The sequence below is a fragment of the Erpetoichthys calabaricus genome, chromosome 11 (genome assembly GCF_900747795.2).
Source record: "Erpetoichthys calabaricus chromosome 11, fErpCal1.3, whole genome shotgun sequence".
Classification (NCBI taxonomy): Eukaryota; Metazoa; Chordata; class Cladistia; order Polypteriformes; family Polypteridae; genus Erpetoichthys; species Erpetoichthys calabaricus.
The window spans coordinates 155313102-155329934 of record NC_041404.2 but is presented as its reverse complement, the minus strand read 5'-3'; the positions used below and the strand labels follow the sequence as shown (position 1 = coordinate 155329934).

The following is a 16833-nucleotide window of genomic DNA, read 5'->3' as shown; positions in this document are numbered from 1 at the left end:
AAACGAGTAATAAATGCAGTACCTAAATGAAAGTGTTAACAAATTTTTACATTGACATTAACATTCTCACTTTCCAAGAATATGTGGAAAAGAGTAAATAAAATATAAAATGTTTGATTGTTGTCAATAGTGGCATGGTGGCACAGTGGTAGCACTTCTGACTCGCAGTTAGGAGACCTGGGTTCGCAACTCCCTGCGTGGAGTTGGCGTGTTCTCCCCGTGTGTGCGTGGGTTTCCTCCCACAGTCCAAAGACATGCAGGTTAGGTGCATTGGCGATCCTAAATTGTCCCTGGTGTGTGGGTGTGTGTGCCCTGTAGTGGGCTGGCACCCAGCCTGGGGTTTGTTTCCTGCCTTGCACCCAATGTTGGCTGGGATTGGCTCCAGCAGACCCCCGTGACCCTGTAGTTAGGATGTTGGAAGGTTGGAAAATGACTGACTGACTGACTGACTGACTGACTGACTGTTGTCATTATGAACACTGAATACAAGGCATTAAACTGTGTAATAACAGACAAAAATAGCAAAACAACCTCACAGGGTTAACTCACACAAGTGACGGCAACTCAGCACCATTGCCATGGAGTTCCATCCCAGTATGAGATAAAGTCATTACAAATGTGTTTGTTTTCCCTACCAGGAGAGATTAAGCATGCCATCTACAAAGTCCGCAGCATCCCATTAATTCTATACATTTTTAATAAGCCTCTTTCCTCTCCAGCCACCTTGTCAATAAGCAAGACGAGCAAATGCACACCTAGCAGAATTAAATGTTGAGTGATGAATAACTGAATGGCGATTGAACTGTAATCCACCATGTCCCTCTGGTCTCAGTTGTGCCATCTTTACTTCTACTCACTTCATACTAATGAATATAGACGTGCGCTGACATGCAAGGCAAGGAAAATACCAATCCATCTGCAGGAAGGCAGAGTTTTAATCAAACACTTACCTAATGAGTCGAAACTCCCCAGCCTCGCCTTACACGGGACTACTGAGAATATAACTTAGAGAAATGCCGACAGCAGCACTCTTACAAAAGAGAGAGAACTGTGTGCTGGTTTATGGTCACATCATAATTGTCAGGCTCCCTGTTTCTCCAAGAACCATGCAAAGACCTAATCTCTAAATAACAGCTCAATTTTATTGTATGTCTCATCACATACTGTAGAAGGCTCTGCTTCATTCCCTCGACCTTTGTAGACTTCTGTGTAGGATCTTCCAGAAGATGCTTTACAAAGCCAACAAAAATGCAACATAAAATAAAAAGGATAATTAGAAGATAATTCAAAAAAGGAGACAAATCAGGATGTGCCTTACGTTTAATGAAACCTGTTCTGAACCAGTTGGCTGAAGGTTTAATATGAGCTTCATTTGCTTAATACACATCAGCTGCTAGGAAGCAAAAAAGGCAAATGAATGACATGTCTGCTTTCATTGCAATGTTTCCTCACGACACAGACAACTGGCAGTGGGAGTCAAGCAGATCTGTGCCGCAGAGACGGCACTTCACTGGGCTACATGTGCCAGTTTCTAGGATGAGATAAAATTGTGCTGTGGTGGATTCTGTGAACACAGCCCAGTATGGGAGAATGTCATACCAAATGCTCTAAGACGTGGTTGAATACACTGGACAAGAAAGATTTGCTGGGTGAACACTTTTGAGTGTATTTTACATTTTGTCCTGCTGATTATAAAAATCACCTTTACATTTTCCCATCATGTAATGTTTTATTGCAATTGCTTATTTTCTAATATATAAAGCAGAGTCGATGTATGTGTATATGTATGTTTGTTTGTCCGCCATACAAATCTGCACCGGGCATCCCATCGCCACCAAACTGGGGATGGGGCTCCTTTGTGACCAGCAGGATTGTCATGGGGTAAGTTTGGTTGGGAAAAATGTTCGTGGTGAAGCGCAGGGCACTTTTTCACCGACACAAAGTTCGGCACACGTCTCCGTACTTATCATCGACAAGATGGCCGCACGTTGCAACAGACGTTAACGGCGGCGCCATCTAGCGGCATGTTTGGCCCCTGTGCATCCCTCTTTACCAATGTTTCTTTAAATTGCCAACAGATGGCGGAAGTGTCCAAGTATGAGAAGGCCGACTGGTTTTATTAGGTGAAGGGGAACTGCTGTATGGATGTAAAACGTGAACGACCCAGTGCGCGTGACTGCCTTTCCGTATTTGTGGTGCTATTTGCTCGCTTTCCGACTCACAGTACGATTTCAGTCTTGGTCTTTCTGACTGACTGGTGCTATTTGTTCGCTTGCCAACGTATTGTAAATAACGTACATTCATCTCACTGTGGTGCTTATTCCGTACGTCATACCATGTAACACATTGTAATTGTCCTGCTTTTCGCTTAAATACCCATGCCACTGAAAAAAAGAAGTAGAATTAGAAAGTCTACTTCCGATGCCAGAAAAAAGTCTATTTCAAGGGCATCTGAAACATTGCGCAAGACGTGAAGATGTTTTCATACCAAGAATTCCACTGATTCCGAATGATTTACCCTTTGATTTCAAACGGCTATAATTACATGTTCGTTTGGCTTTTGCTATGTCAATTAATAAGGCTCAAGGGCAATCACTGCAAGTTAAATGCATCAACTTGGAAAATCCATGCTTTTCACACGGACAACTCTACGTAGCATGTTCTACAGTGGGCAATCCTCAGAATTTGTTCATTTTCGCACCACAAGGCAAAACAAAAAATATAGTGTATCCAAAGGCTCTGGAATAACCACTTATATTACTTATTACAATAAAATGTCAATCATAAAACTGTTTGTTCTATTTCTATGTTCTGTTTCTTTCATTTAGGAAATTCACTGGTTATAGATTCCCGGGCAACACCGGGTACTCCAGCTAGTTCCTTATAAATGTAAGTATACATTTACAGCACAACAACCACAGCTGGAACATCTGTGGTGATCTAAATGTACTTTTGCTGCTTAGATATGGCCTTAATCTGGACAGCCAGTGCACAACTGCTACTTGCAGGCCATGGCCTATGCAGACTCAAAATGTGAAGCTGGATTTGAAAGATCAAAATATAAAGCATGTCCCAGAATATTTTAGAAGCAAGAGAAAACCATAAAACTCTGGCTTGCAGAGACAATCCAACCAATAATCATTACACTGTACATTGAGAATGTTTTAACAAAAATGAGCAAAGAGCAAAACAGAAACAAATGTCCATAAACAGTTCACCTAAAAGGCAAACGAGGCCCAATACTCAAAAATCTCCAAATGAAAGAATACCATTAAAGAATTCAATAACCAGAAGTAATAAACAAAAAGCAATATTTACAAAACTCTTCCAACAATCAATGAGTCACTGCTGAATCTTTCTCTGTGATCTCAATATAAAGACAGAGGAAGGACCCCAAAGCAGTGACATCAGGGTAGCCCTGCCTCCGGGGGTTTCATCCACAAAGTACAAGAAATGGCTTAAAGATACAAAACATAAATATTAAATGATTAACAAACACAATAAAAATGATTAATAATTCAAAAGCAACAAAACCAGAAAATAAGTACAACCCAGGGAAAGAAATAACACGTTGGCAATTAAATGGTTTTAAACTATCTAATACTTTAAATTGATCCATCAATACAGACTTCTATATACAGTATACAAAAAGCAAAGCCCTCACTGACTAATTCTCCCACTTTCCATATAAATGGGAAGCTGAAATTTCGTGTGCTCATTCCTTGCAGTGTACTTACAAAAGTTAGGTATGTTTCATGTCCTATTGCAACACCCATGTGGGGGAAACGAATGTACCCCCTGAACTGCATATATAGATATGGGAAACTCCTCCTCACTATTTCTGCGACTTCCAATATACATACGAAGCCCAAATTTCCCACGCTCATCGTTTACACTGTACTTACAAACATTAAGTATGTTTCATTTTGCGCTGTGCCCGAATTTCCTTTTGGCGGTTCTCACCATTATGCCGTAAGGAATTTTCAAAACTGACCTCTCCTTTTGGCAGTTTTATTCCTTATTTCCGGTAACAGAGGATTTATTTCATGGCAGAAACACACAAGGGCAACCCTCGGTCCCATTTCTTTTTCCGCACGGCCGCTGTCCACGCACCTACCGCGTGGTTGGCTCCCTGCCTATATACATTAACAACATCCCGTGCTCATGTGCCTCCTCACGCGCTTCCTTACTTTCCTCAGCTGTTCGTCATGCTCACTGCTCCCTTCTTCTTTACTCCACCGCTTTAAGGGTGGAAGGACTGCTCATTCATTTTTCAGTCTATCTCTAAACCTCACCCATACTGATTCCACCATGTATAACATATCCAAGCAGAGCACCATGGCGCAAGTGCTGCGTGATTGTAAGCTCATTGTATGGGATGAATGCACTATGGCACACAGAGCAGGTGTTGAGGCTTTAGACAGGACCCCACAAGACAGCAGAAACACGACAAAAATGATGGGAGGCTTGATAGTCTTCCTGGCTGGAGACTTCTGGCGGACCTTACCAGTTGTCCCAAGAGGAACACGAGCAGACGAAGTTAAAGCATGTCTGAAGTCTTCATACCTATGGCCTAAGACAAACGTTCTTACCTTAAGAATAAACCTGAGGGTTTACTTGAACTGCGACAAAAAAGCCGAAGAGTTTGCTGCTCTCCTCATCAAAATAGGTGATGGCAATTTAATTAAACAGAACAGTAAAATCAATGTTCCTAACAATTTCTGTCTCCTGATAAATACCTTACAAATACTTATTGAAAATGTTTACCCCAAACTACGAATTTTGCATGAAAAGGACGTCTCATGGATGAGGAAGAGAGCTATTCTAACACCAAACAATGACAAGACTTCACATATAAACACCATTTTACTTCACCAACTAACTTTTGCAGCTGCTGCGCCTCGCCTGTGGAACTCTTTACCTCATCATATAAAGGAGTTGTCTACAATTGAACTGTTCAAAACAAGATTAAAAACTCATTTCTATTCACTTGCATTCCGTGACCTTCAGTAATACTGATGGTTTCCTCTTTGTGATTATATAACATTACTTTTATTTATTGTGTATCTTATTTTATGTTCATATATTTAATTTCTATTTAAGTTTTTATGTTAATTGTTCTGTTTTTCTTTTATTCTATAACTAGTCATTTAGCCCGTTACAATAACGGGTGCTAGAACAGTAGTGCATAAACATTAGTAGGAACAGTCTATATTAAATGGCAAGGGACTTTGACCTCATTCTTTTTGTTGGTCGTATTTTTCTTTCTTTCAGCCTTTCTTTTGTTGATGTTTACTTGCTGAGCTGACTGTTCTTCGTGGGCTGCCGCCGTGTATTGTGTGTCTTTAATTTTATGTGACAGTAATACTGTCTTGTACATCCGCTAGCTCGTACGTCCGTAATATACCTTTAATTTTCTCTGGCGGTAATACAGGCGTGCGCGTCGGTAATATGCCTTTAATCTCCTCTGACAGTAATACTGGCTTGTATGTGGCTGTAATATGCGTCACTGTATTGTATACCTTTAATTTCCTCTCGCAGTAATACTGGTTTGTATTTCCGTAAAACACCTCTAACTTTCTCTGACAGTAATATCGCGTATCGCACCGTGCCCCGCACATGCGCACTTCACCAGAAGATACCCACACACGGACACCTGGGCACACAAAGGGATTTTATTAAAGAGGATTGTAAAGCACTTTGGCCACAGCATTACTATGCTGTTTTAAATGTGCTGTATAAATAAATTGACATTGACATTGACATTAACTTCTGAAACAAAAACTTATAAGTCTGTCGACTCTGTTGTAGAACTAGAGGACGTGGTGCACTATCCGGTAGAGTTTCTTCACAGTCTTAATCTCCGGGCAGGCCTCCACATACTCTACTTTTGAAGGTCGGCGTACCAATTATGTTACTACGAAAACTACAACCACCAAAACTTTGTAATGGCACCAAATCTCTGCACAAGAACCTCATTCAGGCAACTGTCTTCACTGGAACTGGCTCAGGGGAGACTGGATTTATTCCTCGCATCCCTCTCATACCCTCTGATCTCCCATTCCAATTCAAACGCCTCCAATTTCTAGTAAGGGTCTGCTTTGCTATGACAATAAATAAGTCACAGGGCCAGACTCTAAAAAAGGTCGGCATTAACTTGACACAAGATTACTTCTCACTTGGCCAACTGTACGTTGCATGCTCAAGAGTGAGCTCAGCAGACAGCCTGGTCATTTACAGCCCGAGGGCAGAACTGCAAACGTCGTTTACAAAGAGATCCTTACATCCAAAAAAATGTGCATTTCTCATACACAACATTTACAATCATCAAATTCACACTCAATACTAAAATAAGACTACGACAATTACATTGACAATCATGTTACGTTATTTTTAAAATGTTTCCTTTTCTTTTTCATAACTTCTTTAGCACACTACTTCTCTGCTGCGAAGCACAGGTATTTTGCTAGTTTTTTTGATATATTGCAGGTCCCAATTGTAATTTTTATTAAAATGTTTAAGTATCCATCCATTTTGCAATTGCAATGCTTATGGTGGCAACACACTAAGCAGGATAAAACTGATGTCCATTTCTAGGGATTTTCAGACCAACAGTAAAATATGTTTTGTACATGATAGAACCAGCTCTTACAAGTATTTTGCACTTGTGTCTTTGTTTAAAGCTTGCTATTACCTTTAGTGGTATTTTGATGACATCACTGTCCTGTTTTGTTTTTCTTAGACAGCTTTGTCCATATTATTGTTAACCACAATGTCCTATTGCCTTCACATGCCTTGGCCTCTGGTCAGGGCTCTTGAGAGACTTAGTGATTAGTCTGAGTGCCTGGGCCTGCAGTGTCCTGGATATAAACCACAATCCAGGCCTTTAATGACCTCTTAAGGACAGCCATCAGTAATAGTGTGTCTGTCTGCAGAGAGAATGTCAACGTCATTGAAGGACTTACTTACCTCAGCTGTGACTTTCATGTCTCTGGTGACTCTTCCTATGAAGTCAGTAGATGGATTGGGAGAGCATGGGTTTGGTCATGAGGTCGCTGGAAATATCTCTGCAAGAGGACAAAGGAACAAGTCTTCAGAGTCCTGGTGCTTCCTGTTTTGCTATGAGACAAAGACTGGACTCTTCAGTACTGAGTCTTTTCGGAGAATCCATGGGTACCGTTGGTTTGACTTTGTGTCGAACAAAGAGTTGCTCATGGAGTCCCGAATGAGGCATATTACCTGCTTTGTGAGAAACTGCCAGTTTACAGCACTACGACCATGTGGCGTGATTCCGTGAGGACAATCTGGGTCATAGGATCCTCATTGTTGAGGAAGTGAGCAGCTGGGCCAGATGCCCACGTAATACCTGGCTGTGGCAGATAGATGTTCATTTCCGGAGGTTGGGACTGGACTGGCCTGAGTATCTGCCTTGGGTGGGGGGGCCTGCCAACTGGGACTGAGTTGTTTTGTCATGTGGTGGATGCGGCAGCGTGCAGTACCAGTGCATGCTCCCCAACCTGACCTTAGCTGACTTTTACGTGGCCACATATGACATCATCACAGTGACACTGTTTAAGATGGTGGCATGCCGGTCCTATTGTCTAATGGTTGTATTCAAACCCTTTGTGTATTTTTATAGAAGGTTAAAAGATTTTTTTCAGGTGCCTATTGTGGATTTTTTTTTGTTTGTGACTTCAACTCTGAATTTTGGTTAACGTTTTGGGCTTTTTTATTGTGGTGTATTTTCATCCTGCTTTTTCTACTTTGCCTCTTTTCTCATCTCCCAGTCCCTGTTTCAAATTTGTCAGAATTGTGAAATCATGGCCACCATGATATAAAAGATAATGAAACACCCAGTGAATTATCCAAACTTTAAAAGTAAAAAAGAATGCAATTTAAAGGAAACTTTGAATAGGAATAGAGTTTGGTTTCTGTTTTTAGTTTTAGTGCTTTGGTGGCCTCATTTTCTGTGACAGTTCTGTTAAACTCCCTTATGGCTCATTTACTACTGTTCCGTTTACTATTTTATCCTAACACATTTCTGCTGTAACTTCTCGTAATTTATGAGTCTGCTCACTGCTGAACAGATTCTCTCCATAGTTTCTACAACAAATAAAAACAATTCCTAAATCGAGGAGACTTCACTCTACAAGAATGACTATTTCAGATTTCATCTATCAAGCCTTCATGTCTGCTGTACCCCTTGCAATTCATCACTTTGCTCCCTGCTGCCCAGATTCTTTTTCTGTTTTCCACTTCAAGAACTTGCCCCTGAACTCATGAAACTGTGTTCTTCAGTAAAGGCTAATTGAAGTTTCATCTCCTAGACCCTCACCACTGGTATACAATTCACAAATGTGATCTGTGCTGTGCAGATTCTTCTACTCTTCTGCACTATTAGAACGCACTCCTGAATGGTGGGTGACTCTGATTCATTGTGGTGACTCGTCCTTGAGTTTCATCTAGAGAAACCTCCTGATCTCAACAGTATGGCTACTGCTGCTCCTTAAAACTCAATTCATCCAACATATGTGAGCAGAATATGGTTTTGAAAACTGTTGTTTAGGAATCAGGACATGATTATAAATATACAGCAGTAGATAAGAAGACATTACTTTGGGTTGATTATACTGCGGCTACTGGAGGGGTATCACTCTACTCTCAGCCCCAAGTCTTCTGCTGGGTACTCCTGAATAGAATCAACAGTGCATTGGATAAGACCCTGAGACAAGAACAAGCTGGATTCAGGAAGGAATGCGGGTGCATTGATCAAATCATTATGCTGAAGAACATCACCAAGAAGTGCACAGAATGGAAAGCACCCCTATATTTAAATTTTACTGATTTTAAGAAGGCTTTCGACTGTGTGCACAGCAACACTTTGTGCACAATCATAAGATCATATGGAATGCCATCTAAAATGAAGAACCTGATAAATTGCAGGCAATTTACACAGATTTTAAGGCCAGGCCTTTAATGACCTCTTGGACACAGCCATCAGCAGTGTGTCTGTTTGCGGAGAGAGTGTCGACCTTGTCGAGAGGTTTACTTACCTTGGCAGTGACATTCATATTTCTGGTGACTCTTCCTATGAAGTCAGTAGAAGGATTGGGAGAGCATGGGGAGGTCATGAGGTCGCTGGAAAGGGGTGTGTGGCGCTCCCGATATTTATGCAAAAGAACGAAGGTCCAAGTCTTTAGAGTCCTGGTGCTTCCTATCTTGCTATATGGTTGCGAGACATGGACGCTATCCAGTGACCTGAGATGAAGACTGGACTCCTTTGGTACTGTGTCTCTCCAGAAAATCCTTGGGTACCGTTGGTTTGACTTTGTGTCGAATGAGCGGTTGCTCATGGAGTCCAGAATGAGGCACATTACACTGCACAACAATTTTTTTGAAAAGTTTTGCTTCCTGAAAAGTTTTTGCTGATTGTGACAGGTACACTACTGGGTATGCGCAAATATAGTTTTGGTTTTACTGCATCACATAGGAACTCTGAAAAATATTCATTTATATCTTTACTGACAATAACGTATTTAGTCAACGTTTATGTTTTGCCTCAGCTATTAAATTCAACAGAATTAAAAGGGTTTTGCTCCTGATTTTCTTTTGTATTCAATGTCTGGTGCATCACGTTGCAGTGTCCAACAGTAGTCAGCAAACATTGACGGATTCCAGTTGCCCTGGTATCGTTTCTCCATCGTAGCAATGTCCTAGTGAAACCTTTCACCGTGTTTGTCACTGCCAGTACCGAGATTTGCGGGGAAGAAGTCCAAGTGTGAGTGGAGGAGATGAATCTTGAGTGACATGTTGTACTTCATTGTCTTGTATGCTTTGAGAAGTTTGTCTACCAGCTGAATGTAGTTTGGGGCTCTGTAATTGCCCAGAAAATTGTCAACAACGTCTTTGAAGGCTTTCCGGGCAATTTTTTCCAGCCAAACTAACAGATCTTCAAACCGCTTGTCACTCATAACATGTCTGATCTGGGGGCCAACAAAAATGTCCTCTTTGATCTTGGCATCAGTTATTCTTGGGAACATCTGTCTTAAATAATGAAAATCTTCGCCTTTCTTTTTCAGTGCTTTCACGAAATTCTTCATGAGTCCCAATTTTATGTGAAGAGGAGGCAAAAATATTGGGTCGACAAGCAATTCATGTGTCACATTTTTCTGTTCTGGAACTAATTTTTATGGAGTGGCCAGTTCTGTTGAGAATAGTGTGACTCTTTGGCATGGCTGTCCCATTCACAGATGAAACAACAGTACTTTGTATAGCCAAGCTGCAGTCCTAGTAACAGAGCAACGACTTTAAGATCTCCACAGATATTCCAGTTGTACCTACTATACTGGATGTGCTTCAGCAACAGTTCCATATTCTCATACATTTCTTTCATGTGTGCTGCATAGCCAACAGGTACTGAAGGGTAAACGTTGCCATTGTGTAGCAGAACAGCTTTCAGGCTTAACATTGACGAATCAATAAAGAGACGCCACTCTTCCGGGTTGTGATAACAACCCAGGGCCGAGAACAATTCTTCAATGTCACAACAGAAACAGAGACTGTCGACTTGTGCAAAAAATTTGGTTATATCATGGTGTCGGCCTCGAAACACAGAAATTTTGGTACCTGGTGACAGCAAACACCATTCCTGCAGTCTCAAACCCAGCAGCTCGGCTTTTGCTTTTGACAGACCCAAATCATTCAATTTGGACTGTGTTATCAGATGTGGACCGCCTGAGGAGCACGGTTCAAAATCCGGGTCAATGTCACTGTCAGTACCCTGCATTGCAGTTTCTTCATCTGGTTTGTCTAAGGTCCAATCCTCTGGTGGTTTCGGAATTGGAAGACTGTCGTCATGTGGCACGGGTCTCATTGCTGAAGGCAGATATTCAATTGACTTCTTGTTTTTGGCGGAGAAACCAGACACATTAGTCAAACAGAAGTAACAGTCCGTCCCATAGTCTTTCTGTTCTCGCCATATCACCGGAACAGCAAACGGCATCGTCTTTTGAGTGCCTCTGAGCCAGGCTCTCAGACTGACAGCACATGTCGCACAGCAAATGTGAGGCGCCCATTCCTTATCTTGATCACCAATTTTGCAGCCAAATCAGAGATGATAAGCTTTCTTCACAAGAGCAGTCATCCAACGTCTCAGAGGCGCAAGTGTATATTCGCCAAAGATATAGCAGAATGTATCGTGGCTATTACGACATTGACGAGACATATCGCCCGACACCAAAACGTCTATAGCATCAAGCTTACTTATTGTTATATTGCTACAGATACTATACTTTACTATACTGATACTATACATACACACTGACTATCAATATTAACCAAATGAGCAGGATTGGTGTATGCAAGCCACCTTTATAGCATGCTGAGACAGCATCAAGCTTGTTCAGACCTGCCCAGGTATGTCCAGGATGTCAACTTCCACAGAACAGCTTCCAACCCGGCCTGATTCCATGCCTGGACATGCCCAGGCTGCACAAACCGTTGTTGACAAGTCACATATGGGAGCGAAAATGTTTGGATACAAATATAAGAAAAAATCATGACAGAACTGAAATGGCATGTGATGGGTAAATTTTGATGTGATATTCGTGATCAGCACCCAGAAATCTATAAGAGACACCCAACAGTTTTCAAGAAGCAAAAACTTTGTTGTGCAGTGTTATCTGCATTGTGAGGGATTGTCAGTTACGGCACTACGGCCATGTGACGCGTTACCCTGAGGGTGATCCGGCTCGTAAGATCCTCATTGTTGGGGACTCGAGTGGCTGGACCAGGCCAAGGAGTCACCCACGTAACACCTGGCTGTGGCAGATAGAGGGTTATTTCCGGAGGGTGGGACTGGACAACGTGTCTGCCTGGGGGGTTGCCAACTGGGATCCCGAGTTGTTTCATCATGTAGTGGGTGTGGCAACGCACTGTACTGGTGCATGCTCCCCAACTTGACTTGACATGATAGATTTTGATTGTGCTGTGCTCCTGAATAACATAGTTAAAGACTGGTTTGAAATTAAATCTGGTGTAAAGCAGGGATGTATAATCTCACCCATCCTGATCCTATTAGCCACTGACTGGGTAATGAAAAAAAACCCACCAGTGACCAGAGAAGAGGCATCGCATGATCCATGTCCTTGTCTTAAGAAAATTAGACTCTGCTGACAATATAAGTGTTCTTTCATCTAGGCAAGGTCACATGCAGGAGAAGATAAGATGGCCCAGTTGTTATGCAAATCAAACTGAACTCCAGATCAACACAAAGAAGACTCAGGAGATGTGGCTTGAATCTAAACCAGATGTACCAAAAATGAATGAGTAGACAGCATTATTTACTTGATTGCAGTAGTCACCCTCATGGACTCCACCAAGAAAGAGTTTAAGGGAAGGGCTAGCTAAAGTAGCATTCAAACAGTTAAGATCCATGTAGAAGATGAAGCACTACAGCTGCAAGATGAAACTCAGAATCTATAATAGCAATGTCAAGTCCATCCTGCCGTATGGGAACGAATGTAATAATGGCATATAACCAAGTTTGACATGTGGCCACTATCTACCGTCCATCATTGCTGCTTCTGAATAATAAGCATTCTGGCCAAGCTGCATATCTGACAAGGACTTACTAGATCTTGCAATTTCCAAATGTGTCATTCAACATATAAAGTAAACATTGCTGATTGCTTGGGTATGTATTAAGGATGCCAGGAACAAGAGTCACAAAAGCGGCCCTTCGATGGACACCAAAGGACCATAGATGCAAAGACAGACCAAAAACAAACTGGCCAAAAGCTGTACGTAGAGAATTGAACAAGCTGGAGCAAAGCAGAAGCAAAGATGAAAAACTGTACAGAGTGGAATGCTCTTGTGTTGACCTTCTGCTTTGATTGGAGCGAAGAGGATAAGTAGGTAAACATACAGTATGGAGATCATGGAAAACAGCACTCAGAAATGTGGCCTTCCAAGGAGAGATACTGCTTCATACAATCTCAGATTTTTCCCGTATATCAAAATTGCAATTGGGTCAAATGAAATCAAGAATATTAAAAAAAAGTAGTACATTTTGCCAAGGAGATATTTATAATTTTTTCTCAGTTACATTAAAACAGAAAAATGAACATGTGTAGGCTTCCAGTGTTTGCATACCGAGCTTCAGGAGAGCTCCCACACTCACCCATAACAGCTAAAGCCACATAATCAGCGGCTTGGGGAGACGCGCACCAAAGATAGAACGGAACACGACTCCAATTATCTGAAACGCGAACATCATCAAGGCAGCTCGTCTGCCTTTATTTCTGCTTGCCATTGTGTAATTTGCATGACTGTCAAATTGTTAAATTGGCTGCTGTAAGACTTTGAATTCTCCTACCTGTTTTATAATCACTCTCGCTGTTTGATAATCAAAAGGGAAGGTCGGGTATTTGTCTCATCCCAATTACCTCAGAAAAGCTAAATGGAGTAAAGATTTCCCTTTTTGTTCTTCTAAATGTCTCATTGAATAAATTCAGGACAGTAACCAGCAGTAATGTGTGCTTCTTTTTACATCTGATCACAAATTTGATTTTTGTTTTCCCTTCTGCTCACCCAGTGATAATACTGTATTGGCCCTCTTGAACCAGTACATTAAGAACTTAGCAAATTAAATTGCATCCGTAGCTGTCAATCTAAGAGCCTCATGCAAGCATGACTTTTAATGAATCTTTGAAAACTTCATCTTGTGAAGAAGTTAGCGTGGGAGATGAAGGGCTGCCCCTGTGGGGAACTCAGAAATATGAGCATTTCATTAATCCGTAACATCCAAGAATGACTAGTTGGTTAGGAACGTTGGGACTTTGATGAGAATAAATTTAAACCAAAGCCAATTGTTTTCACTGCAGACAGAAATCAGCCTACAAACCAACAGGGTACTGTGAAATTACCCCCCAAAATATTCCAGCGTAAAATTACAATAATAATGCATGGTTGTTGAATTCCTGGCGGTGCACAGCTGGCAATCAAATTATAAAAAAATATAAATGTTTTTCTTTTCTCTTTCTTATTTTTCTTTTAGGTAGGGAGATGGGAAAACCAAAGTCTGACCCTGAGATATCCGGTCTGGCCTCGGTTTAATTCGTTCGGAGATACGGAGACGGATGACAACCATCTAAGCATCGTCACCCTGGAGGAGGCCCCCTTTGTTATTGTGGAGAATGTGGACAGCTTAACTGGAACGTGTATGAGGAACTCAGTGCCCTGTCGGAAGCACGTCAAACTAGAGTGAGAAAATCCTTGTTTTCTTTTACTGCCAAAGAGAGGGAGGTTAGGAGTACCCGCTGATACAGCGCATTGCCGCGCCCACCACATGGCAAACCACCTCAGGATCCCAGATTAGGACCTGAGTGCAGTCATGATGGAGTGGAACAGTGTGAGGTTTTTTTATGGTGGCTGGATCGCCAACTCTGCCACCAACCCTCAGGTTTTTTCCTGCAGGTTGGAGGGTCTACATGCAGGGCTGGATGCAGATTAACGTCATACCCAGGACGGAGCAATTGCAGGTTAAGGAACTTGCTCAAGGACCCAATGAAGTAGAGTCACTTTTGGCATTTATGGGATTCGAAACGGCAAACTTCTGATTGCCAGTGCAGATCCCTAGCCTCAGAGTCACCACTCCACCCTCAACTGGCCATTATTAACATTCCCATAGACTATACTTTGGAGATAACTCATTATAATTTAATTCCATTTTGCACAATTTGGCCCTCCAACTCCCATTCAGTCCTGAACATGTTCCACAGTACAAAGTCACAAAGTGGTTAATCAGTGATGGAGTTTAGAAGAGAATGTGTTTATCATTTAGTCAAGAAACAACCTTTGTCCACCATCTCTAACAAGGCCTTTTCTTATTCTGACTTGTTGAGAACAGAAGAGCCATTATATATATCTTTTTTTGTTGTGTCCCTATTGTTGTTGGCAACACCATCACATGACCATAAGGCCAATGCATGACATCATCACAGTAAAACTATTCAAGATGGCGATGTTTACCATTTCATTGCTGTTTCATTTGTGAATTCCCCCTTGGGATTAATAAAGTATCTATCTATCTATCTATCTATCTATCTATCTATCTATCTATCTATCTATCTAGCTATCTATCTATCTATCTATCTATCTATCTATCTATCTATCTATCTATCTATCTATCTATCTATCTATCTATCTATCTTTCTATCTATCTATCTAGCTATTATATAGTGCCCTTCACATCTATCTATCTATCTATCTATCTATCTATCTATCTATCTATCTATCTATCTATCTATCTATCTATCTATCTATCTATCTATCTATCTATTATATAGTGCCTTTCCTATCTATCTATTGTGACAGATTAAGGTCTCCGTGACCCCTTGAACCCTCAGACTAGACGTCAGACACCAAATAAAAGTCCAAATAATAGTTTATTAATAATAATAATAATAATAATAATAATAATAATAAATGTGCACAAAGCACCCTCCACTCCACAATACTCAAATAATAATAATTCTAATAAACAATACAATAATCAATCCTCCACTCCCAGACGCGTTGCCACCCTTCCACCCAGCTCAGATCAATGTCTGGGGTTTCCCATCGTCTTTTTATATTCCCTGACCCGGAAGCGATTCCAACCCTACAGTCCATGTGATTCCTTTGTCCTTCCGGGTCAGGGTAAACAGTCCTTTTCTTCAACCCGGGAGCACGTCGCTCCTTCCTGTCACGTGACCGTGACGTACTCCCAGGTTATAGGGCACATAAGAGTCCATGAGCCCCCCTACAGCGACTCCCGGTGGCCCCCAAGGTATCCAGCAGGATTATGTATAAAAACTACATAGTCCATGAGGCCCTGCTGGAACTCAGGGCATGTCCACGCTGCTGGGAGAGCTCCTCCTGGCAGCCTGGGGGTGAGGGCCGGAGTAGAAAGCCGGCAATCCTTCACATTATCTATCTATCTATCTATCTATCTATCTATCTATCTATCTATCTATCTATCTATCTATCTATCTATCTATCTATCTATCTATCTATCTATCTCTCTCTCTCTCTCTCTCTCTCTCTCTCTATCTATCTATCTATCTATCTATCTATCTATCTATCTATCTATCTATCTATCTATCTATCTATCTATCTATCTATCTATTATATAGTGCCTTTCCTATCTATCTATCTATCTATCTATCTATCTATCTATCTATCTATCTATCTATCTATCTATCTATCTATCTATCTATCTATCTATCTATCTATCTATCTATCTATCTATCTATCTATCTATAATATGTGCCTTTCCTATCTATCTATCTATCTATCTATCTATCTATCTATCTATCTATCTATCTATCTATCTATCTATCTATCTATCTATCTATCTATCTATCTATCTATCTATCTATCTATCTATCTATCTATCTATAATATGTGCCTTTCCTATCTATCTATCTATCTATCTATCTATCTATCTATCTATCTATCTATCTATCTATCTATCTATCTATCTATCTATCTATCTATCTATCTATCTACAGTATCTATCTATCTATCTATAATATGTGCCTTTCCTATCTATCTATCTATCTATCTATCTATCTATCTATCTATCTATCTATCTATCTATCTATCTATCTATCTATCTATCTATCTATCTATCTATCTATCTATCTAATGCTGCCAACGGGCTTCAATCTAAAATACAACTTGCTTTGGCTTTGAGGTACATTAAATAAACACGTCGCATGGAGCCAGAAGTACCTGGTTAGTGTTCATGGTACCATAAAACTTTGCCCCACAGCTCAGTTGTGATTTTGA

General features: G+C 40.9%; 1 protein-coding gene across 1 annotated transcript in view; it reads left to right on the top strand.

Moving 5' to 3' along the window:
- Positions 1-16833, top strand: part of grin2aa (glutamate receptor, ionotropic, N-methyl D-aspartate 2A, a) — a 359092-nt gene that overhangs the window by 254974 nt on the left and 87285 nt on the right. Inside the window, exon 5 of the mRNA XM_051933393.1 lies at positions 14057-14262. Within this exon, the coding sequence (XP_051789353.1) occupies positions 14057-14262 (206 nt within the window). The remainder of the gene's footprint in view (positions 1-14056; positions 14263-16833) is intronic.